The 27476-nt window shown below is 36.8% G+C and overlaps 1 protein-coding gene across 5 annotated transcripts in view; it reads right to left on the bottom strand.

The window, feature by feature from the left end:
- Nucleotides 1-27476, bottom strand: part of kiaa1109 (KIAA1109 ortholog) — a 285307-nt gene that overhangs the window by 41564 nt on the left and 216267 nt on the right. For 2 of the 5 annotated variants that reach the window (XM_052035089.1, XM_052035096.1), the window contains 12 exons: nucleotides 27144-27312; nucleotides 23440-23651; nucleotides 22300-22498; nucleotides 20391-20450; nucleotides 19124-19350; nucleotides 17206-17336; nucleotides 15673-15796; nucleotides 12885-12994; nucleotides 10939-11038; nucleotides 9327-9389; nucleotides 7633-7871; nucleotides 4940-5164 (listed from right to left, as the gene is read on the bottom strand). In XM_052035089.1, coding sequence (XP_051891049.1) covers nucleotides 4940-5164; nucleotides 7633-7871; nucleotides 9327-9389; nucleotides 10939-11038; nucleotides 12885-12994; nucleotides 15673-15796; nucleotides 17206-17336; nucleotides 19124-19350; nucleotides 20391-20450; nucleotides 22300-22498; nucleotides 23440-23651; nucleotides 27144-27312 — 1859 coding nt within the window. The remainder of the gene's footprint in view (nucleotides 1-4939; nucleotides 5165-7632; nucleotides 7872-9326; nucleotides 9390-10938; nucleotides 11039-12884; nucleotides 12995-15672; nucleotides 15797-17205; nucleotides 17337-19123; nucleotides 19351-20390; nucleotides 20451-22299; nucleotides 22499-23439; nucleotides 23652-27143; nucleotides 27313-27476) is intronic. The other 3 variants (XM_052035112.1, XM_052035104.1, XM_052035120.1) reach the window with 3 other exon arrangements.

Genomic DNA, 27476 nt, shown 5'->3' with positions numbered 1-27476 from the left:
TTTCCACAGAGATTTATAATGATGATGAATTAGACTATCCTTCAGCTTCCTGCCAGATGAAACACTACAAGAAATGAGACGACAACAAATACCATAAACAGGTATTGTAAAGAGGATTCCAACAGCAGTGACTGTAAGGATATCAGCATCCCTTGCCATCTCTCACAACATGACTAGTCAAATGATAATATGAACAATCGCCGATGACCTATTACTTTATATTTCTAATCCTAACGAATCTATCCCCGCAGTACTATCACTACTAGATCAGTTTAGTGTTTTTTCTGGCTATAGATTAAATCTTAATAAGAGTGAACTTTTTCCATTGAATATGCAAACCCCAATTTATAGCCAATTACCTTTTAGATTGGTAACTGACTATTTTATGTATTTAGGTGTTAAAATTACCAAGAAACATAAGGACTTATTTAAAGCTAATCTACTGCCCTTAATTGACCATGTTAAACAATTATTTACTAAGTGGTCTCCACTGTCTTTATCATTGGTAGGCTGAATTAATGCAATTAAGACGAATATTTTACCAAAATTTTTATATTTATTTCAAGCGATTCCAACTTTTGTCCCGAAATCTTTTTTTTTGACACTATTGATTCTAAAATTCTTTCATATATTTGGCAGAATAAAAACCCAAAGTTAAGTAAGAAATATTTACAAAAATTAAAAAAGGATGGTGGTTTGGCCTTGCCTAACTTTAGATTATACTATTGGGCAATTAATATTAGATATTTAATTTTTTGGATACAAGATTCTGATGTAATTCAATGCTCCAAATGGGTATGCCTTGAGCACCAATCAGTTCCTGACTTTTCATTAGTTTCTATTTTAGGTGCTTCTCTCCCTTTTGCACTTACCAAGTTAAGTAAACATATGATTAACCCAATTGTTAAACACACAATACGAATATGGTTTCAATTTTGTAAATTTTTTGGATTGTCAAGTCCCATTCAATCTAATTTTTTCTTTCATCCATCTAGAGCTGACTCAGCTTTTTCCATATGGAAAAGGAAGGGAATAGTATGTTTTCGGGATCTATTCATTGATAACTGTTTTTCACCTTTTGAACAATTGTCTAATAAATATAATTTGCCTAGATCACACTTTTTTCAATATTTGCAGATTAGAAATTTTTTAAAAAACTACTATATCCTCTTTTCCGACACCTTACAAAATTGAAACTACGGAAAAAATTTTAGGTCTTAATCCTTATTAGAAGGGCTTGATAGCGATTATTTATGATTTAATTATGAAAATACGTCTAGAATCATTAGACAAAATTAAGAATGAATGGGAAAGTGAACTCCAGACATCTATACCTACAGAGACTTGGAAGAAAATTCTTCATTTAGTCAATACATCTTCAATGTGTGCCAGACACTCGTTGATACAGTTTAAGGTAATGCACAGGACCCATATGTCCAAAGATAAGTTAGTTCGTTTTTATAACCATATAAATCCTATATGTGATAGATGTAAATCGAATGTGGCTTCTTTGACACATATGTTTTGGTCCTGTCCTCTTCTGGAAAAATATTGGAAAGAGATTTTTAACATTATTTCAAACGTATTGAAGATTGATTTACAACCTCACCCTATCACTGCAATTTTTGGATTACCAAGGATAGAGTCTGGCCATTTATCTCCTTCCGCTAACCGTATGATTGCTTTTGTTACATTAATGGCCAAACGATCCATTTTGCTTAAATGGAAGGATCCAATAACCCCTACTACTTTTCAATGGTTTTCTCAAACTATATCATGTTTAAACTTGGAAAAAATTAGGAGTGGTACTGTTGATCCTTCGCTTAAATTTGAAGATATTTGGAGTCCATTTATTCAATATTTTCACAAGATGTAGATCCCCTTTCAATAACTTTCCAACTTGGAGGAACGGACTTGACGACATAATATTGCTGTTTCTACTGAGAAATTTTAGCCCAGTTTTTTTTCTTTTTTTTGTTGTTTGTTTTTCTTTTAAAAAGTTTTTGTTTGTCTAGTTTATATTGTTTATAATTTTTTAAAATTGATTTGGGTTTTTTTTAAATTTATATAATAAATCTTTTTCTTTCCTTTCTTTTATATTATATTCATTTACTAAGAGATCGTTGGATCTACAGATTTTTTTTATATTTTATTGTTCTTTACGATTATATATGCTATGATTGTTATCCTGATCTCTTTGTATTACATGTATAAATACTGATGCTATATATCAATTTGTATTAATTTGAAAACTAATAAAAAGATTTTAAAAAATAATATGAAAAATCAACTGCTTTATTGACTTTTATCATCCTGATCAACAGAAGATTTTTTCAAGGTGGGACATGCATTCAGTCAACACCTACTAGAAAGAACAGTTCAAAAATCTCCTCAATCACGACTCTGTCCTTGTCATAATTACCCTCGACTCCATCCCATAACGGCCTATTTGGGCCACATCAATTCTTGACTGACAAGTCATCAAGGCGGCCATGTCCCAACTAAAATGAACATTTTGTTATAAAAGATGTATTTATGTGTTTGAAATTCCCCCAATTATAAGCAGAACTGCTCAATCTTCTGGTATTATAACAAATTATCCTAAAGTATGTTTATAAACCCCAAATTAAAACTGGAACTTAGCAATAATCAGGAAAAAAATGAACAATAGTCCAAAATTAAATCCAAAGGATCATCAAATGATTTCTTTAGAAGTGGTGCAACAAAAAATAGTTCAGCATAACACCACTGGTATCAAAATTTCAAATCATTCCAAAATGCTTCACCAAATGAAACATTCTATGGCGTAGTCACTGTTGTGAGGTAACAAATAGGAGATGCACTAGAAGTGAAAGTCTAAAATAGTGTTCTGATAATTGAAGGAAATTATCTTTTTGCCAATATGGTCTCCAAACAATAAATTACAGTTCTGTTTTCTGTGCACATTAAAAATAATAATCCATTTTTGCTTTCTGTATTTTTTTTAAATTTCAGTGAAAATTTTCCCTATCATTCTATGAAAATTGCTAGTTGGTGAGACAACTGAAAGGAAAAGTAGACCAAAAATTTCCTTTTATTTCCGCAGGAAACCTGGGAATCTCTTCTGAATAGCTTGTTCACAATCTATCCTGCAGCAGATTTCACAAACTTTCAGCTTCCTTTGTCCTGCATTCATTCTTTCACCCAGCACTCTATTTGATTCAGGTCATTTCTCTTGTTCACTATGTTGTGTTTCTTTCCCCATCTACTAGCCCTTGCTGAATCTATAGGTTAACCAACTCATGTGTAAGGAAATTCAGATCTTCCGAAAAGCAACATTTACCAACTTTCACACCATTGATAAAGCTATGCTTATTTTCTCTCCCAATAAGGATAGCTTCATATTTCTCCCAATTATCTTCCATTTGTCACCTTTCTCCCGCACTTATTTATTCACTTAAATTTCACATATTCCATTGCACCCTCCTTGCTTTCTCCTCACAGCTTATTTTCTACCTAGCTTTGCATAATCAGTAAACCTGGATATGCCATGCTCAATCTCGTTATTGATATGGACTGTAAGTGGTTGAGACCCAAGCACAGATCCTTGTGGTACTTTTAGCCTAAAGAATGCTGTGGCTTTCTCGTTCTTGGAACTTCGCATACAACGTGCTAATGAGAAAGTATAAGCAGACCACCCACAGGTTTCCCTCCATCCTACTTGCTGATCCTTCCCTGTCATTGGATCTAATTCCCAGAATGCACTACCCACAAGAACTGCGAGAGTACTTTCACAGAAGGATTGCAGCCATTCAAGGAAGCAGCTCACTGCCTTATCAAGGGCAATTTGGGATGGGCAATAAATGCTGATCTTGCCAGTGATACCCAGGTCCCAATAATGTATATAAAAAGAAACATTCAAGTACAAGGAGTCTAGTTTGCATCGCCTGTCATGACTTGATCAAACATGATACAACTCCATGTTTGAACCTATCTAAATTAGGTTTCTACTAATGCCAAAGCACAGAAATGGCACAAATTATATCTTATGTGACAATGATACTGATGCAGCATTCCTCCACATTGTTCTCAGTTTCTCTACAGCCTTTGGAGCTGACGAGTACACTTTGTTGTAAAGCTCTATGGGACTGCATTCACCTTGTTCCAATTCCTGCTTGTTTGCTTATGACAAGAGAATCTCCCGAAGTAGCTTCTTTTCCAGTTCCTGTTTGGTGTATCGCCAATGATTTATCCTTATCTCCCTCTCATTTTACATCTGCGTGCTGCCTTCATCAAAATCATCAAAAATGTTTTACTTGTGCACGGAAAATTTTTATCTCACCACTAGTTCTCTCAATTCACTTATGGCCTCTGCATCGTCAGGTTTAACCTGGAGCAGGATTTTGGAGCAGATCCACCAGTGTAATTGTGGGGAATCACAACCAGCTCCTACTCTGCTGTAGGGCCCCATGGGGAACTACCAAAGTTTGGCTAACTTCACAAGTTGTGTATTCATGCTGGAATCCTAACCCCATAAACACTTTAAAAACTTTGTTTTTTCACTTTTTCCTCCTGACTCTTTTCCCTCTCAAACTCCATTATTTATTCTCTATATTTAATTCAGTATCTGTTCATGGTTTTTAATTTATGCTATTCACTTTTTCGGCTTCTCTTTTTCTTTTTATATTCCTCGGTCTTTAAATTTCAATACAGTAGTTGTCAGTTCCATTGTTCACCAAGTTCCCAGATCTCCTGTTGCTATTGCCACACCACCTTCAGCTAATACTTCCAAAAACTTGTACAGCAAATTATTTGAGTGCTGAAGAATTATGGGAAATATCTAACTGGATCAATCTTTTCGTGAACTTTGTTCATAAGAGAAAAACTGACTCAAAACCAGACTTATTTGTGTGACCAAAGTACTTTACAAATCAAGTAGAGTAATGAATGGTTGACTTACCTTTTCATGTTTAATTCATCATGTTCCATTTGTTGAGGCTGCTGTGTAGTTGGGTGTAATACACATTTTCCACTTTCAATCTCAACTCTAACATCAAGCTCAAAATCAATGTTCCTTTCTGTTGTTGCATTAAGGGAATTTCTGTTCATTGCTGCCGATGGCCATCGGTCACTGAAAAGTTGCTGAACTGCAGCAAAGCCAGGAGACTTTTTACGCATGCTATGTCTGCGAAATGATCAGAATGATTAATCTCAAAGTTTACAAGATAAATTCACTAACATTCATTAACTGATTTTCCTCTCATTTTCACCTCCTCCCTCCTCTCCTCCCCATGCACTTTATAATGTATAATTTCTAAACATCCACCTTAAATTTGTCTTTGATTATTTTGAAAGAGTGTCTTCTAGTCCTGCCCTGTATGTGAACCAGGTTTGCTGAAGAGATAACCTGTGGTCAGGTGACAACATTTGCTGATTTCTTGAGTGTGCCTATGGTACTGGAGATTTAAATTTAAGTTTTCATTTATCAGACAATTTATCTGCAATTATCTGCAATCAATCACTAGGGCTGAAAAGTTGTGTATTTCTGCCAGTAATGTCAATTATTAGATCAAATATAAAATTAATTCAAATTAAAAACACAAAATGAAGTACCTTTCTTCCTATTGGCAACATCCTACATATGTAAACATGTAATTTTAAGTGCACTTACTTTTTTTTGTTAATTTATTTTAGTTTACAGTAATTTCTGTAGTACTTCCTCAAACATTGCTAACCATAGTTTGTTGCCATGCACTGCATTGACTGCTTTCCATCCCAATCATTTATACAAGTTGAAAATAACAACTGGTCCCAATACCAATGGCCAGGGTATCCTACTCTCTACTTGCCCCACTCTAATGTAACCTTATATTTTCTTCTGCTTCAATTCTTTGCCATGACTCATCCTGAATCAATACAGCTTTCAATTTAATCAAAGGTCATTCATCAAGTGCCCTTTGGATATCCAGCTGCAGCTTAGGGTAGAAATCTCCACAGCTTTGGATTGTCACTTCCTGAAAGTTGACGACATTGGTCAAGTGAGAGGTTCTTTTTCGAAATCAGTTGGTTTGATAATCTTCGAGTTTATCCCTACAATTAACATGGATTGTAAATAAATAGTCACCCATGTTGGATTTAAACACTTTTTAAATTTAGCTTTCATTCTCTGATTCTCCAATGACTTGAGTCTCCAACATATTGACTCAGAAATTACCTCACTGTAGCATCTTTCAGCACGTGGCATTAAATATTTCGTACATCTTTCCACCTGAATAGTTGGAGGAAAGTTTGATAATTTAAAACTTTCAGGTAGGCTGTTTGTTTAAAAATACTACTTTAAATTGTTAAGACTTTTTTTTAAACCTCTAATTAGCTTGCTAATATTTTTCCATGTGTTTCAAGATTGTTTTAAAGTGTTTTGAAGCATTTTAAAAATGTTTATTCACATTTCAGTTCTTTGATTTATTTTTCATGTTTTACAAATTTTTAATCTACCTAAGCTCCTTGAGCCTGCTCCACCATTCAAAATGTTCATAGCTGTTCCTTTGCCTGTTCCTGTTACTCCCTAATCCCAAAATCACTTGATTCTGTTGGTACCAAAAAACAACTCTCAATTCAGTATCCACAACTGTATGAGTAAAGAAATTCCTTATGCTCTCAGTTCCAAGTTGTTGACCATTTATCCTGAGACAGTGTTCTCGTCCTGTACTCTTCAGCTAGAGAAAAGTGTCCAAGCATCTACCCTACTGAGCCCTTTCAAATTAAGATGCGTTTGAGTGAGATCCACTCCCAAGAGAGTATAAGCCTATCCAACCCTACTTCTCCTCATAAGGACAATCCCAGGAACGTGGTGACAATCTGCCAACGTAACACCACCTCTAAGGCAAGAATATTATTCCTCAGGTATAGAGATTTAAATTGCATACAGTTCTTCATTATGATCTCTTCAAAGTCTTGTGTAATTGCACCTAGATCTCCTTACTCTTCTATCCAACTCCTTTCGAATAATGACAAACTTACCAATTGCTTGCTCTATTTGCATTTTAACTCTGCATTTTATGTACCTCACACTCAGATACCTATAGACCAATGTTAACTAGTTTCTCACAATGTTATCATTTGCAGCTTCACAACTTCCCAACTTTATACTCCGTTTCCTGCTTTCTTATCCACTCAGTTTTTCTGTTTGTTGCAGATGCTTTACATCCTCCTCACAACTCTCTTGCCTACATTACTTTGTATCATTACCTTTATCTGTCAAAAGACAGAGGGTAAATGTAAGGTACATTATAAATGACTGAGGCCCCACATTACCGATCTTGTGGCACCCCACCAGTAACTGCTTCTGTAACCTAATCCAGTCATCAACTTAACTCCTTCTCTTACTATGCCTAGAAGAACTTAAAATTTACAGTACAAATTTGCTGCAGTTTCAATATTTAACTCAGTAATCGACCACTGGCATCATCTTCTTAACCTGGGGATTAAGTGCAATTGCTGTAAATGAACTGGGAAAAGAAATAAATATCTGTCCCAATGAGTGGCTCAAACAAAATTCTGTGCCAAGATGTAATGTTTTTAAAACTTTTTTCTCAAGCAAATTCATAAAACAATTATTTGAGTTGACAAACAACGATAAAAAGGGATGCTTACGGTGTCCTCCTGATGTATTGTGCTTTTTCTTTATCATACTCTTCTTCTCGGTCAGATTCTTCACTAGAAGATGTCAAACTGTCATCGCGCTTTGCATCATCAAGCTGGAAGGCAAGTCTTGGTTGAACAACACGTGGGGTGTTAGGTGAACTAAACACTGAACGTTCACTGATAGGTGAAAAATGAGATGGACTATCAACGGTGACTGATAACAGATCCAGTTCTGTCTCCTCAGGGAACTGATGCCATAAAAAAAATTAAAAAGTTCATGATTACTTTTATGTAGCATGCACTTATGAATAATTTTTAGTGTTTGAATGAGAACCCAATCACCACCTACACTTGAGCAGACAGAATGGCTTTGTAATATGAAATGAGCAATGCTACATTAGACAATGCCTTAATCAATCTAGACATGTTATGAAAACTATAACAGTGCAGGAGAAATCTATGACCAAAGATGGATTAAGAAAGTACAAGGGTTATGAAACAAATAAATTGGTCCAAGGAGCTTGGAAATAGTCTTGTCTATCAAATGGAATCTTATACAAGAAGCACAAGTACCTTCACTTATAGGTACTCCATAGTTAGTAAGCTGGAGGTACACTCTATTTACATTTGAGAACTGAATGTTATGATAATTTCTCATTGAAACAATTGCTTTAACCCTGTGCTGTTTAGGGTTAGGATTGCAATGCAACCATCATAAAGTAGGAAACAAGAACAGCACCATCACTAGAAATGAAAAGTCAGCCTTCAACAAATGGGATACCTCAATGGTTGCTGAGGAAAAGCAAGGGTGTAAACTATGCAATGTCTAGCCAGTACTTTCCATCCTCTAAGTATGGGAGGGAACTAGAGGACTTAAACAATGAGATTTGCAGACCTTGAGGGGCTATACTGTTCACAAATTCACTCTTTCTAGCAACGCAGATTTTCCATCTTATTTTCTCTCTTCCTAACACATCAAAGGCCAATTGCAAAACTCTCACTACCTTTGAGGAATTCTGGAAAGTTCCCTAAATAATCTTTAAGAAATGTAGCATTACACCTGCTTGTCAGTTTAGAAAATAATTCATGAAAAATCACACTTGTCATCCAATGAAATCAAAACATTTAAGTAATTTTTGTAATATTATTGACTATAAATCTCAATTTTGATTACAAAAACAGCCATAGGCATTTCCTTCATCCTACATAGATCATGGAGATAGAGATGAATATTAATGAAGCAAATTCAGCACAGATTTTAATTGCCTGTAGATTAAAGAAAATGGTGGGTTAGTTAAGTGCAATACAAGTTCAGGAACACTGGCAAAGTGTGACTGAGATCATACTTTGAATATAACTATTAAATAATAATCTCATTTGTAGTGTAACATTAATTCCTTGTGCTTTCATTTTAATGATGTGCACTTTAAAACTTGACTGGTTTTCAAAAAAAAAGTACAACATTTTTTAGGTTATTTGCTAATGTACATTTGTACCACCTGTTGTGATGCAAAAGTAGCTCAGCGATGCTCTACACATTGATTATTCAATTATTCTGTTATATTCAAAATACTACAAGACATGCAGTCACATTACATATTTTGTGTGAAACTGAACTTGCGAAGTTTAAAGATGATAGAATGTCAAGAAGATTCCCCCAATGAAGCAACTGATTTGTTGCAGAGCAGATTTTAAACCAGTACCTGAAAGTACCCTTCCTTTGGAGTGCTGGCTTGCCTTGTTAGGGCCAAAGCTGTATCATTCAGCTTTAATGAAGTAAAAAGGAAAATGTAATTATATGATAATTTACAACATGTAACACTCCCATTACTTGTAAAATATAAATAAGAAATTACATCTGTTACATTACCAAAACCATTTGTAATGATACAGATGTTGTTATCCAACAAAATATGAATGCTCCTACCAATAACTAACCAATATGTTTGTGCACAGTTATAGTCATGTAACTCCAATATCTGATTTCAAGGCACTCTGCAAAATGATATTTAGCAGCAAAATTTATCTCAATAATCATATTAGAATGTTCTACTGATAGCTTCCATCAAGGATAACCAGCAGTTTAAATATGGTTATCTATGACCCCAACTTCAATTGCCAATATTTAACAAATCAATATTTAAAATGATTCATATCATCAGACCATCAATTTCATACAAAATTACCAGATGCTTGTTTGCCAAAATAACACTTTACAAACTACCAATCCTAAATCTATCGAGAATTGAACATGCCAACCAGATAATACATATAAAGTAAGACATCATTAATCCAGCACACTTAAGACTTGTGGTGGTGCTGGGTCTCCTCCATCGCTGCTCCTTTCCTTTATCAACAACCCCCCCTGCCCCCCACAAGCTGATCTTCCTCTCCAATCGATTCCCTGTCTGATCCTCCACACCTCCACATCCATCCATCTCCACTCACAATCTACAGCTTAACTGGCTTTCTTCACTGGCCTCTCAATTATTATGTTACTTGTGTTCAAGAGCTGTTCTTGGACATTGTGGCTACCTATGTTATTGCTCACTTAATTATGATTATAATGCAAGATTTTTCTGTGCAAGATTAAAATTTGGATCCAGTTTTCAAGAAAAAAATAAAACCAGTTTAAATATGCTATAAATCTACAATACCATCATAGTTCCTTCAATTTATATTAAACCTTCCCTATTTACATGTATAAAAAAATGATTCACCGATCATTTTTCTACTGTTAGATCAACACTAAGCGGAATGTTTATTATTTTCTTCCTCTTTCAATATACAACCAAAATAAGCAAGTCATAGTGTTAATAATATTAAAATATCAATTGTGTTTCCAGTTGTAAACAATTACTTACATCAATTTACCTCAACCAGTAGAAATTAAAAAGGTATATGATTTGTGGATATATTTTTAAATAGGTACAAACTAAAAAAATATTTACTTTCTTTAACAAAAAGAAAATAAATTGTAAAGCTTTAATATTTCATGCATAAGCTAGATGGAATGAATTAATTTTCTCCTCTGTGATTAACTTAGTTTTCAAATATGTTTCTAAGGAAGCCAGGAAAATTGAACAATGTGGCTTTCTTAGTTGGGCTCATTCTCAAAAATCCAATCCTAGTTATATTTATATTTGGGAGCTGAATTTTGAGTGAAATTAACTTAAAAACAAAAGCCACATTGTTCAATTTTCAATGTCTATTGCAGACTTTCTTCTTTAATTGCCATATTGATACATGCTACATTGTACAAGGCTCAAAGGCATCTTCTGCATCATCGATTGCTAATCTTCACAACAGCCTTACCATTTCCTGCACTTTAAAAGTAACTCTTGGTCCTGCCCCAGGTATCGGTTGCTCTGGAGTTTGGACTTCACCAGCATCTTCCACCTCACTTACTCTAGAACTGAAAGAAAATTGTGTGAACACAAGATACACGAGCAATTACCTGAAGCACATACTGGCACTTTGCTTAGTATTCAGGATGCGTTGCCAGGAACAAGAGCACTAATGGAATCAACTCTAAAAGGGGAACATTATACATATGCAGTTACATTACTGACAATGCTACTGTGCCAGGAACCTGGCGTGAACTCCTTCACTCCCCGTCCTCTATAACAGCTGGCCTTTGAGCTCATTACAACAGAGGAATCTCTGGGCTGGGAAGAACAATGCAGCCAAACGATGAGAGGGTGAAGAAACAGCCTTCATTACATCCTACAGGAGGTAATGAGAGCAAATGTAGGATTGGGAAAGTCTGTCAACAGATGGAGGTGTTGGCGGTACCAGGCAATGACCAAGACTGAGAAGTGCTGGCCAAAATACAGCCCTGAGGCCATGTCTCAATGCTAAGTGGCCTTGCAGCTCATCACTGCCCATCCAAAATCAGCCTTCAGAGGCACACCAGGCCATGCCAGGGCAGGAATTTGTGCCAGGGTTACAACACTGCAACAGCATATGCAGAGGTTCATAGCAAGTTCCCAACACAACACTGCTCAGCATGCAGTCTGGACAGATGTCTTTTTTTAAAAAAAAGTACAGTAGGGGACATACATGTGAATGTTTGGATGGAGGACCAAGGGTGCTATAATGAACTAGTGCTGTGCAGGGAAGCACTAAATAGGGTACCAGAGTATATGTATATTATTTTATACTAATTGAATAAAATAACAATTAGAGTGTGACTTTCATACAAATCAATAGCTGCTGGAATTCACTAAAATAATTCATGCATTATGGGATATTTTAAAAAGAGAATATTTCAGACTGAAGCTACTTATGACTAAGCATTAGGAATCTTAAATGAATTGTTTTGAAATACAGAATTATGTATAAAATAGAATGTTTGCACATCCTTAATATATTTATATGAAAGTATTTTCTTTATCATTTTAATAGACATTAGTTAGTTATCTAATTAAGTTTGATTTTCCAAACCAAGCTTTATATTTAATGATCAAATAAAAGTAACTTTTTGACAAATGTAACAATGTTCTCCAATAACTCATTTGAGGGCCTCTCACATATCTATTGGCTCATCTACTGATTTCACTTTACATAAAGATCTTAATTATTCTTTTCTCTACACAACATTGTCTCCTTTTTTCCAAAATATTTAGGTTTTGGCAGATTATAAATTTGAAGTGACAGAAATGTGAAGCAATTATCTGACATGGACCACATTTAAGTGACAGCCATGCTATAACCGATGCCTGGCTGTAATTCTCAGAATTGTTTAGCTAATAAATGATCAGTACAACTCATTTGATGAAATTGCCTACTTTTTCAGTACAGCTTTAACTACAGTTGGTTATGTCCAACTGACACAGCCTTTTAAAGACAGGAGGTTAGATCTTGCCCAAAACCTTTATGTAAAATCTTCAAAGTTCATTGTTAATAGTATGGTCCTTTAAGCGAGATGTTAAACAAATACCCAGCCTGACTGATCTGTTAGCTTAAGCAAGCATAAACACTCAAAGACATCATTTATAAAAAAGGGAAATATTCTATTATCTTAAAAAATTCCTTAAACACAGTAAAAACAAGTTAATTGGTTATTTGCTACACTGTTGTTCACTGTGTCGTGACACATGGATGACACTCATTTGCATCCAGTTTGCCTGCATAATAGTAGCATTTTCACTCTAAAATGCAATTTATAGGATGTGATTCAAGATGCTAAATGAAAGTCTGTTAAGTATCACAAATAACAAAAAACAATACTTTAAAACAAATTTTAAAAAATATTTCACCTGGTCCTTTCTGGTCTTCTCATCGATGGTCTTCCAGAGGCTGAGATGCTTTTCGATCTGTTGTAGCTGGGCTTATAACCTAGACCCCATTTATCTTTAAGGGATGCAGCCTATGAGAAACAAATTCTCTTAAAATTGGGAAATACATTAAACTAAAAACAAAAACAGATAAAACAAGATGATGCCAAACATTTTATGGACAGTTTTCACTGAATTTGACCATATATTTTAAGCTAACTCTCTCTAAGACAAACCTATTCTCTGCTCTTTAATGTTATCTCCATTATTCTTTGTTGAAATCTTGCAAACTAACCTAAACATTATTTGATAGTCACACAGAACATATAGAAATCTAGGAATATCCCTTACTCCTTGAGATTCTTGCGTGGAAAATCACTGTCATCGCAAAATCCTCTCTCAGGTACGGATGTAGTTTTTGCTATTAATTTCCAATATATTTTCCAAAATCTCATTGCTTGAATCCTAGTTTGGCTTTTATTTATTTTAGATAAATGATGTGGCCTTGAGTGGTATTATCCATGTATATCTGGATAAAGCTAATACATCCACAGTAAAAATCTCGCATTCCCTACTGTTCCCTATTATTGCTTCCAGAGTCTTATCTTACTCTCTTCCTCAGTTGCAAGCCAAATCTCAAATATATTGGCACTCATTTTCCATTTCTGTGCTGAAACTCAATTCTATTTATACAGCAAGTCTGAAGTCTTGAGTACCTCTGTGGTGAAATACTGTCCATCTAAAATAAAGTGTCAGATGAGTCACAACTTCATATCCATTCAAAAACTGAGGCCTAAAACACATTTAATGCCTGCCATAAATTTTGCTTCCTTGCCACTGATGCCATCTTGTCTCTACTGATCCCAAACTTGGTCAGACTTAGTAAAATCTTGCTTGATGTTTGAAATGTCATACTCCATAACTCTTTTCATATTAAAAAACTATTTTCACATCAAAAGTATTGTCCAGCCTAGCTGAGATCATGTGTTGCTGAAACTCTTTTGTATACTCACCTGTTTACTTTTCCACTCCCATTTTCTTTACTATCCTTAGATCATCCAAATGTCCATGTTTTAAATTGCATGTATATAATCAGACTCCATGTACTGTTTTGCTATCATTCCTATAATCACTGAATGCCGTGTTTCCTCACCTCCAATGCATCTAGCCTAAACTCTATACAGAGACACAAGACTGCAGATGCCGGAATCTGGAGCAACACAAGATGCTGGAGGAACTCAGCGGGTCAGACAGCATCCATGGAGGAAAATGGACAGTCAACATTTTGGATCGAGACTCTTCATCTGGACTCAAGATCCTTCTCAGTCAAGGACCCTTCTCAGTCCTGACCCAGAGTTCCTCCTGCATTTCGTGCAAACTCTATGCAGCTGGTTTCAAATCTCACGAAGGCTTCACAATTTCAACTCCCACATCCCAGTCAATCCTGCTGTTATCAGCTGATTATTTAAATGGAGAAAGAGGTAATGTAACATTCAAACACCAACTGTTCAAATGAAACTTAACTGCTGGTAAGCAAAACATGTGCATGTGAAGTACGAACCCTTTCTACAGAACCGAAAATTACAAGACTAACATTGGAACTGATGCATTGACAAACTTTTCAAAACAGTTTGACAGTGAACTAATGTAATTTATACATTGAATTAGCTTGGATATAGGTGTTTTATCCACAATCGTTCACAGTCTATTAAATCCTACATTCATAATTCAAACACTACACTTTGAGATAGAAATCACAGGAGGATTCCAAGATGTAGCTAATTCTAAGAGACTCAAAGGCACCGAAAATCTCCAGGATTGCAGATTAATCTACACTTCTGGTAATAAGGCTGATTATGCTTTACAATGTTTTTTGCAGTGATTACACCGAGAGTGTTTAAAAAAAAGAGGGAGCCATACATCGATTTCTTTAACTTCCGGTAACCCCGCCCTTTCTTTTTCTCCCCCCACCCCCCAACTCCTTTATCTTCCCTTACTCCCATGGTTCCCTTCCCCCGCCTAATGACCTGCCCATCTCCTATCCTCCCCTCCCCGATCCTTTATTCCATGATCCACTGCCCCTTCCTCCCGGATTCCTCCTTCTTCGGCTCTCGGCCTCTTCTATTTATCACCTCTCAACTTATTACATCTTCTCCCCCTCCCTTCCCCCTCACCTGGACTTGCCTACACCTGATCTCACCTATCCCCTGCCTGCATGTACTCCTCCCCCTCCCCCAACCTTCTTATTCTGGCTTCTGCCCTCTTCCTTTCCAGTCCTGATGAAGGGTCTAGGCCCGAAACATCGACTGTTTATTTCCCTCCATAGATGCTGCCTGACCTGTGGAGTTCCTCTGGCACTTTTTGTGTATGGCTTATAACTTTTTATAACTTTGACAATATGTAATTATACTTAGCTTTCAAGAGACCTCCCAGTGATAATTCTAAATGCCTAGAAGTTCATTTTTGCAAACAGCATTTGACCACTTCTCATTTTCTTCTGTTACTAATGTTGCATGGATTGGTTCTTAAGCCTTTGCAAACTCATGCTTCAGATTTGCTTCATTTCAATGAGATACAATGCATCAAGACAGGACCTCAATGCCAGCAAGTTCTCAATACAGAGTATTCATAACTTCATTACTTTGGTAATCATACACATTTCTTTGCATAGACATTATAATAAAACTAACCAAACACGTTTTGGTTAGTTTTATTATAATACATTAGCAAATACATTAGCTAAAAATACATTAGCAAATAAGTCGCTCACCCTCATGCTGGATCGCCGTAGTTTTTTGCGAACATCTCGGCGAATATCATTCACTGCCACTGATTCTAGTTGCTGATAACGTTGAATCTCTTGGTTTATTGTTCCTTCACTTGCACCAAGTTTTCTATAATAATTTAAATATTTTATTAATTCAACAGTACTGGACAAGCTTTAGATTAGTTGCATCTTATTTAGTTCTTCAAGACAACTTTTGTGTTTTATATTATTCAAAAAATGTATTTCCTTATAATTTGCCAAATGCTTTCTGAAATTTAAATAAGCCAAGTAGGTACAATAGCTGAATATAATTTCAAGTAGAAACATACCATGGAGAGCAGATGAATAAAAAATGAAAAAAACATTGAATTTTCCAACAGCAATTTTATCAATCATATATAGAAGGAAAAACTTCAATTTTTCATTAAGCTAATGAAAAATAGTTTACTATATAGGTTTCATCACACAGTTGAAAATTATGCATATTGATACTTCTATTTTGGTTAAATATTATGTACTGGGATATTTCTCATTTGATTACAGAAGGAAAAATGGCATATAAATAAGTTACAAAAACATTTCAAGTCATCGATAGTCTGATTGAATAGAGTCAGAGTCATGCAGCACGGAAATGGGCACTTTGGCCCAACTGGTCCATGCCAACCAAGATTCCCATCTAACCTAGTCCCATTTTGCCCATGTTTGGCCCATATCCCTCTGGGTGAAAAAGTTGCCCCTCAGGTTGCCTCTCACCTTAAACCTAAGTCCTCTAGTTCTTGATTCCCCAACCCTTTGAAGACTGTGCCCATTGACCCAATCTATGCTCCTCATATTGTACGCCACTATAAGATCACCCCTCATTCTTCTACGCTCCAATGAAAAAAAAAGTCCCAATGTGCTCAACCTCTCTCCGTAACTCAGTCCCTCAAGTCCTGGCAACATCCTCCTAAATCTCCTCTGCACTCTTTCCAGCTTAATGGCATCCTTCCTATAGCTGGGCGACCAAAACTAAACACAATATTCCAATTGCAGCCTCACCGACATCTTGTACAACTGCAACATAACATCCGAACTTCTATATTCAATGTCCTGACTGATATAGGCCAGCATGCCAAAAGTCTTCTTCACCACCCTGTCTACCTGTGACGCCACTTTCAGGGAAACATGTACTTGTACTCCAAGGCCCCTCTGTTCTACAACACTCCCCAGGGCCCTGCTGTTCACTGTGAGAGTCCTACCCTGATATGTCTTCCCAAAATGCAACACCTTGCACTTATCTGAATGAAACTCCATTTGCCATTCCTCAGACCACTTACCCAGCTGATCAAGATCCCTCCGTAAATCCTGATAACCAGCTTCACTGTCAATGATACCACCTATTTTAGAGTCATCTGCAAACTTAAAGACCATGCCTTGTACACTCTCATGCAAATCATTGTTTTGGGGACAAATAGTACTCAGACTGACGAGTGTGCAAAGGCAAAAAAACTTGATAAAGATAGGTTGTAAAATTTGTAATCATAGGTAGACGCATACTTCAGGTCATCGATAACTTTGGCTTGTTCATTCAATTCTCTGATGTCCACTAAACGTTTGACAAATTTTCTTCCCCTTGGATCTGCTGTTTGGCTCCCAGTAACACCCTGTCTTCGATAGTCACTGGTTTCCTATAGAGAAAACAATTAGATTCTGATAATCAAATAGTGACTCAGAAAAATGCTGTTTTCTTAGCTCACATGACTTAATATTCCACTACACAAAAAGAAAACCAAATCATGTATTTCATTAAAATTGCTTCAATATAGAGTTTAATTACATAGTTACAACATATACAAACCACAGATCCTAATTTATAAGGATCACTTTTAAAAATTTTGATGGGCAGACACCTAATTATTACAAACAGTACGCAGTGAGTAAGATCAAGACGTTTTTAATTTGCGCAAGTAGCTAGATCTTGGTGTAGGGTGAGACTTGGAAATACTGCAAGAGTAAAATTAGTGTTCAAAGCACAGATTAAGGAACTGGCTTGCAAGTTATTGTCCAAATAAAAGTTTAACAAATTTGAAATTCCATGTGCATTCTAACTAATAAAGCAGGGTAATTTGGTTTAGCAATTCCTGGACTTCAATAGCATTAATAGATTTTGATGATCAGTTGCTGCAAATTAAAGCTGAAATTTCCAGGTAATACATTTAGGATGAATGGTCCCAAATATTAATTGTTGCCAGTATTACTAAGTAATGAACTTATCTGAACATAAAGGCTGATGAACTGTAAGCTGCAATAACAATGCAGCATTCTTAAATACATGCCAAGTCAACTGCACTTCTCATAAGGCACAAGACAATAAGGCATCCACTGCTTCATGAATGGAACAAGTGGAAGACATGAAGCAACGATTAAGATTAAGAAGAATAAAGTCACAAGTCTCCCATAGTTTGCAACAGTAAAACAGAAGCCTGAAGTCCCACGCCACCAGGTTCAACCACAGTTACTTCCCTTCAACCATTTTACATGTCTACAGTTCAGCAACACTATGACCACTTTGATCACTTTGCACTAAAATGAACTTTGCTTTTTTTGTTCTAATTGTGTTCTTGTAAAAATTGTATAACATTTAAGTTTATATTTTTCTTGTGAATGCTGCTTGTTTGATACTATGTGCCTGTGATGCTGTTGCAAGTAAGTTTTTCATTGCATCTGTGAATAGGCAGTATGTACTTGTGCACATGACAATAAACTCGACTTTGACTTTAAAATGCAGTACAGTGATGCACATACAGATGTAGATCGTATGACTAATGAATAGATCGAACTCACCCCATAGGTTACAAGTACAAGCTGAGAGCCAAAATGGGTTTCACCACTGATAAAGCATCCCAATTGCTGTCTGGACCATGCTGCTGGACTTGAAGGTGTGAAGGGTGAATGAGATTGACCTCAGTAGGCTATGCAAGTATGGGCTCAGGGAGACCACAGGAATGGCTCTGGGCAGTGTGATTAGACCCAATAAGTCCAATACTACTCAATTTAAATTAAAATTTCTCTAGCAGTTGTGATGCACATTCAAGAACATGAAGGGTCTAAACATGATGAAAGAAAAAAGAAACCATACCAATTTGCAGAAAAGACAAAGTGACTAGCAAAAAAAAGCTAAGGTAATACAAGGAAAAAAAATCCAAACAGCAAGTATTCTGAATTCACTGCCTGGAAGAGCAGTTAAGCAGATGCAAAAGGGAATTGGATAAATATTTGAGGAAGACAAAAATTATGGCACTATGGGAAAAGAACTGTGGTCCATGTGGGCTTGATGGGCTGAATGGTCTCATTCCATCTCATAACAATTCTGTGGTTTTATGATTTACTTTAAGTTTTGAATACCAATGAAAAGAAGTTATTGAGTATTTACATAACCTCAATATAGGATGTTTTGTAGCATTGATTCACTTACAGCCATGATGGTGGGAGACATGGTGTCAGGTTCATCCTCATCTGTTAGGTCGACATTGTTGACTGAATTCAGGTCAGCAATATCATCACTTTCCTCCTCACCGGTCAAAGTTGTCATTGTGTTACCCAAGGCACTGAGTCTTTTCCCTATATTTGGATCCATGTGCACATCTATACCGCACATTTTCCACAAAACATTTAATGTCCAGGTTCCTGCACTGCTACTGTCTAAAAGAAAAGAAGATTTGGCATAAGCTTATCCAAATAATAAACAGCATTTTACATTGGACTATATTGTCATTTGATTTTAGTATATTGACTAAGTTTTACTTAAACATCTCAGAAATGTTATTCTAAATTAATCTGATTTAACATACCCATTGTAAGATTATGTTTCCCTGCAATCAGACTGGCATAGTGATTTAAAGGGATCCTTTTCTCTTTGTTACCATTTTTTGATTCAGTTTCCCATTTGCTAACAAATTTTAATTCTTTAGACTACTGAAGTGTATTATTCCAAAGCAAAATAACCAAGATTGAATGCATCAGTTTATTCCCAATAGCATTATGGAAGTGTTCACATGGATTTCCTAGACTGAATAGCTGAACATTGCCCAATACATTAAGCAGCAATATATGGATAACTGTATTTTTGATTATTAAAAAGGGCTTCAACTCAATCTCTCTCCACAGACCTGCTGGGCATTCCCAGCAATTTCTGTTTTTCTTTATTCCTGGTTTCCAGCATCCGCATTTTGCTTGGATTTGATTAATGGGCATCATTGTTGAGAATATGGTTTCAACACGCCTTCTTGTGTGGCATTTTCATATGGAATTCAATTTTTGTATGCGTGTTTGTAAACTGGCAAGATGAAAAGCTGAGCTAATTTTTCTTTAGCTTATATCTTTAGCAATCATTTGTTGGAATTTCTGCCAAAATTACAATTAACATTGATGAAAATACCAGAACAATGAAACACCAAGAATAATGTGGAGCAAGAAAGTTTTCATCAGTTGACTAACCCAATCCAAATAAATGCTATGGGCCAGCAGACAATAAACATCAGCAATAACAAGCAACTCCAACAATTCATATCAAAGCTTCCTCATCTTTACAAACAGCTTCTCAAGGTCAAGGATGACTTGCTTTCACTCCTGTGCTATTTGTCTTGGTTCATGCATAATTATTTTCAGCACTTTTTGATTAACATCTCCAATAGTAATTTGAGTAGGTTGCTGATGTGGATACAATTTAGTAAATAAATTACCTGCTGCAGCCTGTCCAGTAGTCCGCGAACATACTTCATATGTCCCATCTGGTACCACACCTGTTGAAATATACAAAAATATCAAAATTAAATTAGCATATCTGGTTGACAATTACTAACCCGGCTGGACTTCCAGCTAGAGTGTACTTGGAGGCAAGGAGGAAATAAATTTTGTTAAACTGCAGAAACTCACTTCATTATTAGACTGAATATGCACAGTGGCAAGTTGAAGAACAATCTTTCCAGCACTTCACCTGAACAGAAAGTGTGCAAGAACTGTTCAGATGAAAAGCCCAAGCAAAACTGCATCAGAAAATGAGTTGGAGTTGTATGTAAACACATGGCAGGCCAACAGCTTGCAAATAAGTTGGAAATTGAGTATTTAGAAATGCCCCAAGGCACTTCAGATGTGCGAGGAAAATAGGTATCAGTTAAATAAAATCGACAGCATAGAAACAGGCTATTTCCATGCTCATGGTTATGCTCCACATCGCCACCTATTTTACTTATTTCATTTTCCCCAACAATATATTGTATTTCATTCTCTTTAATGTATTTACCTAGCATCCTCTGCATTTACCTCAATCATTTTACATGATGTCAAGTTTTGTATCCTCAGCACTCCAGGAAGAGGAGTTTTCCTGAATTCCTTGTCGAATTTATTTAATGTTAACCTTGTATTCGTGGTTCCTCATTTAGGACTCACTGACAATATTCCTAAAATCTAACAATCAAACCATTTATATAATTCAGTATTATTGGTCCATTAATTTTAACAGATGAGCACAAAAGATGCCAAGTCACTTTGTTAAGTTCAGGTAAGTTCTTCCCTGTCCACCAACCAATATTTGTGCCACAACCAAAGTCAAGAAGATTGTTTATCTGGTTGTTATCACATTGACTTCCATTGAATTTGCTGTATGCACTTTAGTCACATTTTCTATATTATAAAAGTAGCCACATTTCAAAACGATTGGATATAATCACTTTGGCTGTCCTGAGTTCAAGAAGAGGCAAGCCATACAATTTCCAGACTTGGAAATATACTGCCGGTCCTTTATCATTGCTGGGTCTAAATCCTGAAATCCCCAACCGAACAAAACTGAGGGAGTACCTTCACTAGAAGGACCGGAGCTGTTCAAGGTGGCCTCTCACCACCAACTTCTCACTGACAATTAGCGAGGTACAATAAATGCTGGCATTACCAGTGATATCCAGATCCCAAAAATGAATAGAAAGAAATAAATGCATGTCTCCCTTTTCACATCCAGACGACGTGAGGATGAATTCAAATTCAGATTTTTGCCAAGGATAGGATGGGCTTTAGATAAAATACATTCAAGAATGTTATAAGCAAATGAGAGCATGAACTTGGAATGGCAATTCATGAGGAGGTCAAGGGTGTGCAACTACAAAGGTTTTGAAAATGGGGACAGCACCAGAGGAGGTGATCTAGTATGAGGACCAGAATGAGGAAAAGTGCAGTGATCAGCAGTTTAGTGGGAATAGAATACAGGTAAACAAAGACAGGTCTCGTGATTAAATGATCCTGGAAAGTGCAAGAAGTGGAACGAGCAAGAAGCAAAATGATTTTTGAGCCATTGTATCATTGTAGCTCTCTTTGCCAAAACAGGCAGAGTTTAAAACTGATCAAAACAAAATTTTTTCTCATATTCTTTATACAGCATTTTGAAAAGATATTGAACTTATATTTTCTACATGGGTAACAATGAATGTAAATTTATCAGCATTTGTCAATTATGTTTCACCATTTATATTGATTTACTTCAGCAGACAGAATAATGCGTGAACACAATTTGTCCATTTTCTTTACATAGAGTTTTCATGGGGTGAAAGTGGTTATTAAAAGAGAGATTATTATCATTATTATTATGAAAACAAAACTTACAAGCATTCATTACAATATCTCCTTGCAGTTCAGGTTTCCAGTCATCCCAACTAGTTTCAAACCCATCCGCAAATCGTATGCAGAAATTTTTGAAATGACCTTTGCTCACTAGGGATTCAGATGAGCAAGCGGTGATCAAGGTGCTCTCAATTGTCAGAACCATAGCTGAGCCAGGATCGAAGTCAATGGCATGATTAGCCTGCCAAGATACATTAAAAGAAGTTAAAGCACTATTGATAATTAACCAACAAAACAAAATATATTTCAAATCATTTCAAATAATGTTAAGCGATACAAGATACGATGCCTCAAATAATGGAAATAACTGATGATTTTATTAGAAAACAAGCACTCTTATCTACAAGACACTCAATTACCAGTTTCTTTAATGGAGACACAAATCTTTGCTTTCGAAAATGGGTGGCTGAATTACAATTTCACAAAAAATCATTATTACGTTTAGTTTCCACATTGGTAAACTTACTAAAGTGTAAACATTATATGTTTACTACTTTTAGGTTTACAGCAACAAATCATAAATAATATTCCCTGGCTTGAGGACTGGTGAGGAGGACAAGGGCAGGGCCCATAGGAAGTTCCTGAATATGAAAGATTGGCAAGGCTTCTGATTGAAAATGTTGTGATATTTTCAAATGCGACATCTCAGATTTGCAATTCAGTTTTCCCAAAACATGATGGGAAGAAAACAAAGGAAATAAGGAAATCTACAATTCACATACTCTGAAAACCCTGCCTATCGGTCATTGTAAAGCAAGTAATGGAAACTTCAGCTGATACTTTCAATTTTTTAAGCCAAAGAGTAGCTGAATCATAAAAATCACAATGGTCCCAGGTTTATCTGATTGAATTATCCATTCTAACTGGAGTGAGTCTTAGGTGACAATAAATGGCTTCAAAGCCCTTGGGTTAAGGAAAACAAAATTCATGAAAAGTATGGCCACTCAGACGATACTAAAGGATGATTGTAACTTCTGAGGGACTGTGTCTCATAGATAATAAATAATTGGCAAAGGAAACTGGTACAAAAAGCCAAATTATAACTTACTTAAAATACCAAGCACTTAAACATTATACTATCACAGATTAGCAATTTGATATCTCACAGCAAAAACCTAATACCTGTATAGTGCTAGTGATAGGTAAACAGATGCCCAAATCATTCACAGTCAACTGCAAAAAGAGCGTGCCAAATGCTTGAGCAGAGGTCTGTTGAATTCCAGGCAGTTTGTCAACCACCTCTTTTGTAGCAACGTGAATATCCTTGTGTAATGCCATTCGCTGTTCATTCCAGTTGTCATAGGCAGCTTTGTAGTTTAGCCAGAAAAGGACAGCTTCAAAATGGAAGCAAAAAGATTATGAATTGATTAATCATAATCAAATAAAAATATCCACATTATGCTTTGTTATTCAATTTTTTAAATTGATTTTTTTAGAATTCTTCCGAAAGATGTTGATATGACTAATATGGAACTTACTGGTATTAAGACGGAGGAACACTTGAGTTAATACCTGGCTTAACTGTGCATATCTAAGTACTAAGATGAGATGAGACAAGTCATGTACAGCTTTTTACAATATACCAGTTTCTTTACTGCAATACAGCAATTAAATGTTTACTCTCTCAAAGCATTCCATCGCCAAAGTATTTTGTCTGAGATTGACGATGTCATATATTTCAAGACATACTCTGGCTCATTTTTACACAGAATTTGCTGTGTATGGTGACAATGCTATTTCAGTCAGAATTTGGATATAACCATCTTTAACTTACTGCATTCTAATGCAGAAATTACCATGGTTTGATTCAGCAGGGTTGCTATGGTTTCTGTCATAAATCCTTTTCCCTCCATTTTATAAGTTAGAACATAGGACAGTACAGCACAGGAACAGGCCCTTTGACTCACAATATTGTGCCGAACCAGTTACATTAGTAATAAAATGCTGAACTAAACTAATCCCTTCTACCTAAACAATGTCCATATCCTACCATTTCCGTCACATTCATGTGCCTATCTAAGAGTTTCTTCAACACCCCTATCATATTTGCCTCCACCACCACCCCAGGCAGCACATTCCAGGCACCCACCACTCTGTGTAAAAAAACTTGCCCTGCACATCTCCTTTGAACTTACCCTCATCACCTTAAATGCATGCCCTCTGGTATGAGACTTTTCAACCCTGGAGAAAAGATACTGGCTGTCTTCTCTATGCCTCTCAATCTTATAAACCTCTATCAGATCTCCCCTTATCCTCTGCCGCTCCAGAGAGAACAACCCAAGGTTGTCCCATCTATCCTCATAGCACATGCCCTCTAATCCAGGCAGCACCTTGGTAAACCTCTTCTGCACCCTCTCCAAAGCCTCCACATCCGTCCTATAATGGGGCGACCAGAACTGAATGCAATACTCCAGATGTGGTCTAACTAAAGCTTTACAAAGCTGCAGCATAACTTCCTGACTCTTGAACTCAATGCCTCAACTAATGAAGGCAAGCATGCCATATGCCTTATTTACCGCCCTATGAACCTGTGTAGCCACTTTCAGGGAGCTATGAACTTGGACCCTAAGATCCCTCTGCTCATTAACACTGTTAAGGGTCATACTGTTAACAGTGCACTGTCTCTCTACATTTTACATCTGCAAAATTACTAACCCATACATGTACATTTTCATCCAGGTCATTTATATACATCACACACAGCAGAGGTCCCAGTATGGACCCGAGGAACACCACTAGTCACAGACCTCCAGTAGAATAAGTCCCATCGACCACTATCCTCTGTCTTCTACAGGCAAGCCAGTTCTGAATCCAAACAGCCAATTCACCTTGGATCCCATGCATCTTAATCTTCTGGGTGAGCCTCCCATGAGGGACCTTGTCAAACGCCTTATTAAAATCCATGTAGACAACATCCACAGCTCTACCTTCATCAATCACTTTTGTCACCTCGTCAAAAAACTCAATCAAGTTAGTAAGGCACAACCTGCCCTACACAAAGCCATGCTGACTGTCCCTAATTAGGCTATGGTTTTCCAAATGATCACTAAGAATCCGCTCCAGTAACTTCCCTACCACTGATGTAAGACTCACTGGTCTATTGTACCCGGATTTTCCCTGTTTCCCTTCCTGAATAATAGAAAAAATTCGCTACTCGCCAGGCCTCCGGGACCTCGCCTGTGGCTAGAGAGGACGTGAAAATATTGGTCAAGGCCCCAGCAATCTCATCTCTTGCCTCTCTCAGTAACCTGGGGTATATCCCATCAGGCTCTGGGGACTTCTCCACCTTAATGCTCTTTAAGAGACCCAACGCTACCTCCTCCCTTATCGCAAAATGCCCAAGTCTATTAGCACGCTCCACAATGATCTCCCTATCCTCCACATCCATCTCCTCAGTAAATATTGATGCAAAGTACTCATTAAGGACCTCTCCCATACCCTTCACCTCCAAGCACATGTTGCCTCCTTTATCCCTGAGTGGTCCTATCTGCTCCCTACTTATCCTTTTGCTCTTAATGTATGTATAGAATGCCTTGGGATTCTCTTTAATCCTACTTGCCAAGGACTTTTCATTGCCCTTCCCGGCTCTCCTAATTCCCTTCCTGAGTTCCTTTCTGCCTTCTTTTATAATCCTCATGTGCTCTGTTTGATTCTAGCTCCTTACGCTTTACATACTTTTCCTTTTTCTTCTTGACTAAAATCACCATCTCTCTCGATATCAAAAGTTCTCTTACCTTGCCATCCTTGTCCTTCCTTCTTACTGGAATATACCTGTCCTGTACTCTGTGCAGTTGGTCTTTAAATGCCCTCCATATGCCCGATGTGGACTTGCCCAGAAACAGCTGTTCCCAATTAACTCTCCCTAGTTCCTGCCTAATACTCTTGTAATTTGTTCTGATCTAATTTAATACTCTCCCGCAAGGTCCATACTTACCCTTACCTATAGCTATCTTAAAACTTAAGGAGTTGTGGTCACTGTTCCCGAACCGTTCTCCTACTGAAAGGTCGGTCACCTGGCCAGGCTCATTACCCAACACCAGGTCCAGTACGGCCCCTCCTTGTGTTTGAATATCTACATATTAATTTAAGAAGTCCTCCTGGATGCACCTAACAAATTCTGCTCTGTCTAAACCTCTTACACTAAGGAGGTCCCAGTTTATATCAGGGAAGTTGAAGTCCCCCATGACAGCAAGCCTATTAGTTTCACAGCTTTCCCTAATCTGCCTGCATATCTGTTCCTCAATGTCCCAGTGGCTACTGGGGGGTCTGTAGTATAATCCCATCAGAGTGATTGCACCTTTCTTATTTTTGAGTTCTACCCAATATAGACTCAGTAGACGAGCCTTCCATTATTTCCCCTGTGAGTGCAGCTGTGATATTGTCCCTGATTAGTGGTGCACTTCCCTGCCCCTTTTACCTCCTTCTCTATCTTCTCTAAAACATCAAAACCTTGGAACATTAAGCACCCATCCCTGTCCCTCTCTCAACCAAGTCTCTGTTATGGCCACAATATCAGATTTGGTGGCAATGGAAAGAGAATTTGTGTGACTGAAAACACTGATGGGGTGTGGGGGATGCTCTAGAGACAGAACTCTAGCACACAGGGGAGGTCAAATGGCATTATGAATATTGTGAATGAGCAGTCGGGGGTGGAGGCATTGAGGAGGATGCTGGACTGAGACAACACTCAACACAAATCTTAGGCTGAACTATGCCTGTGTGAGGAAATGTAACTTGGATACCTTTCCTCACACAGGGTGTGGAAGCAAGAATGTAAGGGCTTCAGATAAATCTTTCTTTATCAAATGACAGATAGAAATTTATACCTCTGTCAAAGGCCACAGGCTGTGCATATATGATTGGTCGACTAAGTGTGATGAGAACAGCTTCTCTATCAAATGCACCACTGATCTCTTCTTGCAATGCATTTCTCAATCCAATCCGTGTTTTGAAATATGCTACTTGATGAAAATCTGAACCAGCTTCTTCATAGACCTAAAATCAATAATAGAACAACAACTATATACAAGGGGAAAACAAATCAGATCAATAACCAACGAAAATATTTTTAAAAATCGAGAAAGTTAGAGTGGGAGGTCAGGATACAGCTGTGTGCTTGAGGACAAGCAGGAATACAAGACAATAAAGAGCAGAGGGTA

Source organism: Pristis pectinata, chromosome 2 (genome assembly GCF_009764475.1).
Source record: "Pristis pectinata isolate sPriPec2 chromosome 2, sPriPec2.1.pri, whole genome shotgun sequence".
NCBI classification, from domain to species: Eukaryota; Metazoa; Chordata; class Chondrichthyes; order Rhinopristiformes; family Pristidae; genus Pristis; species Pristis pectinata.
This window is presented reverse-complemented; position numbering and strand designations above follow the sequence as displayed.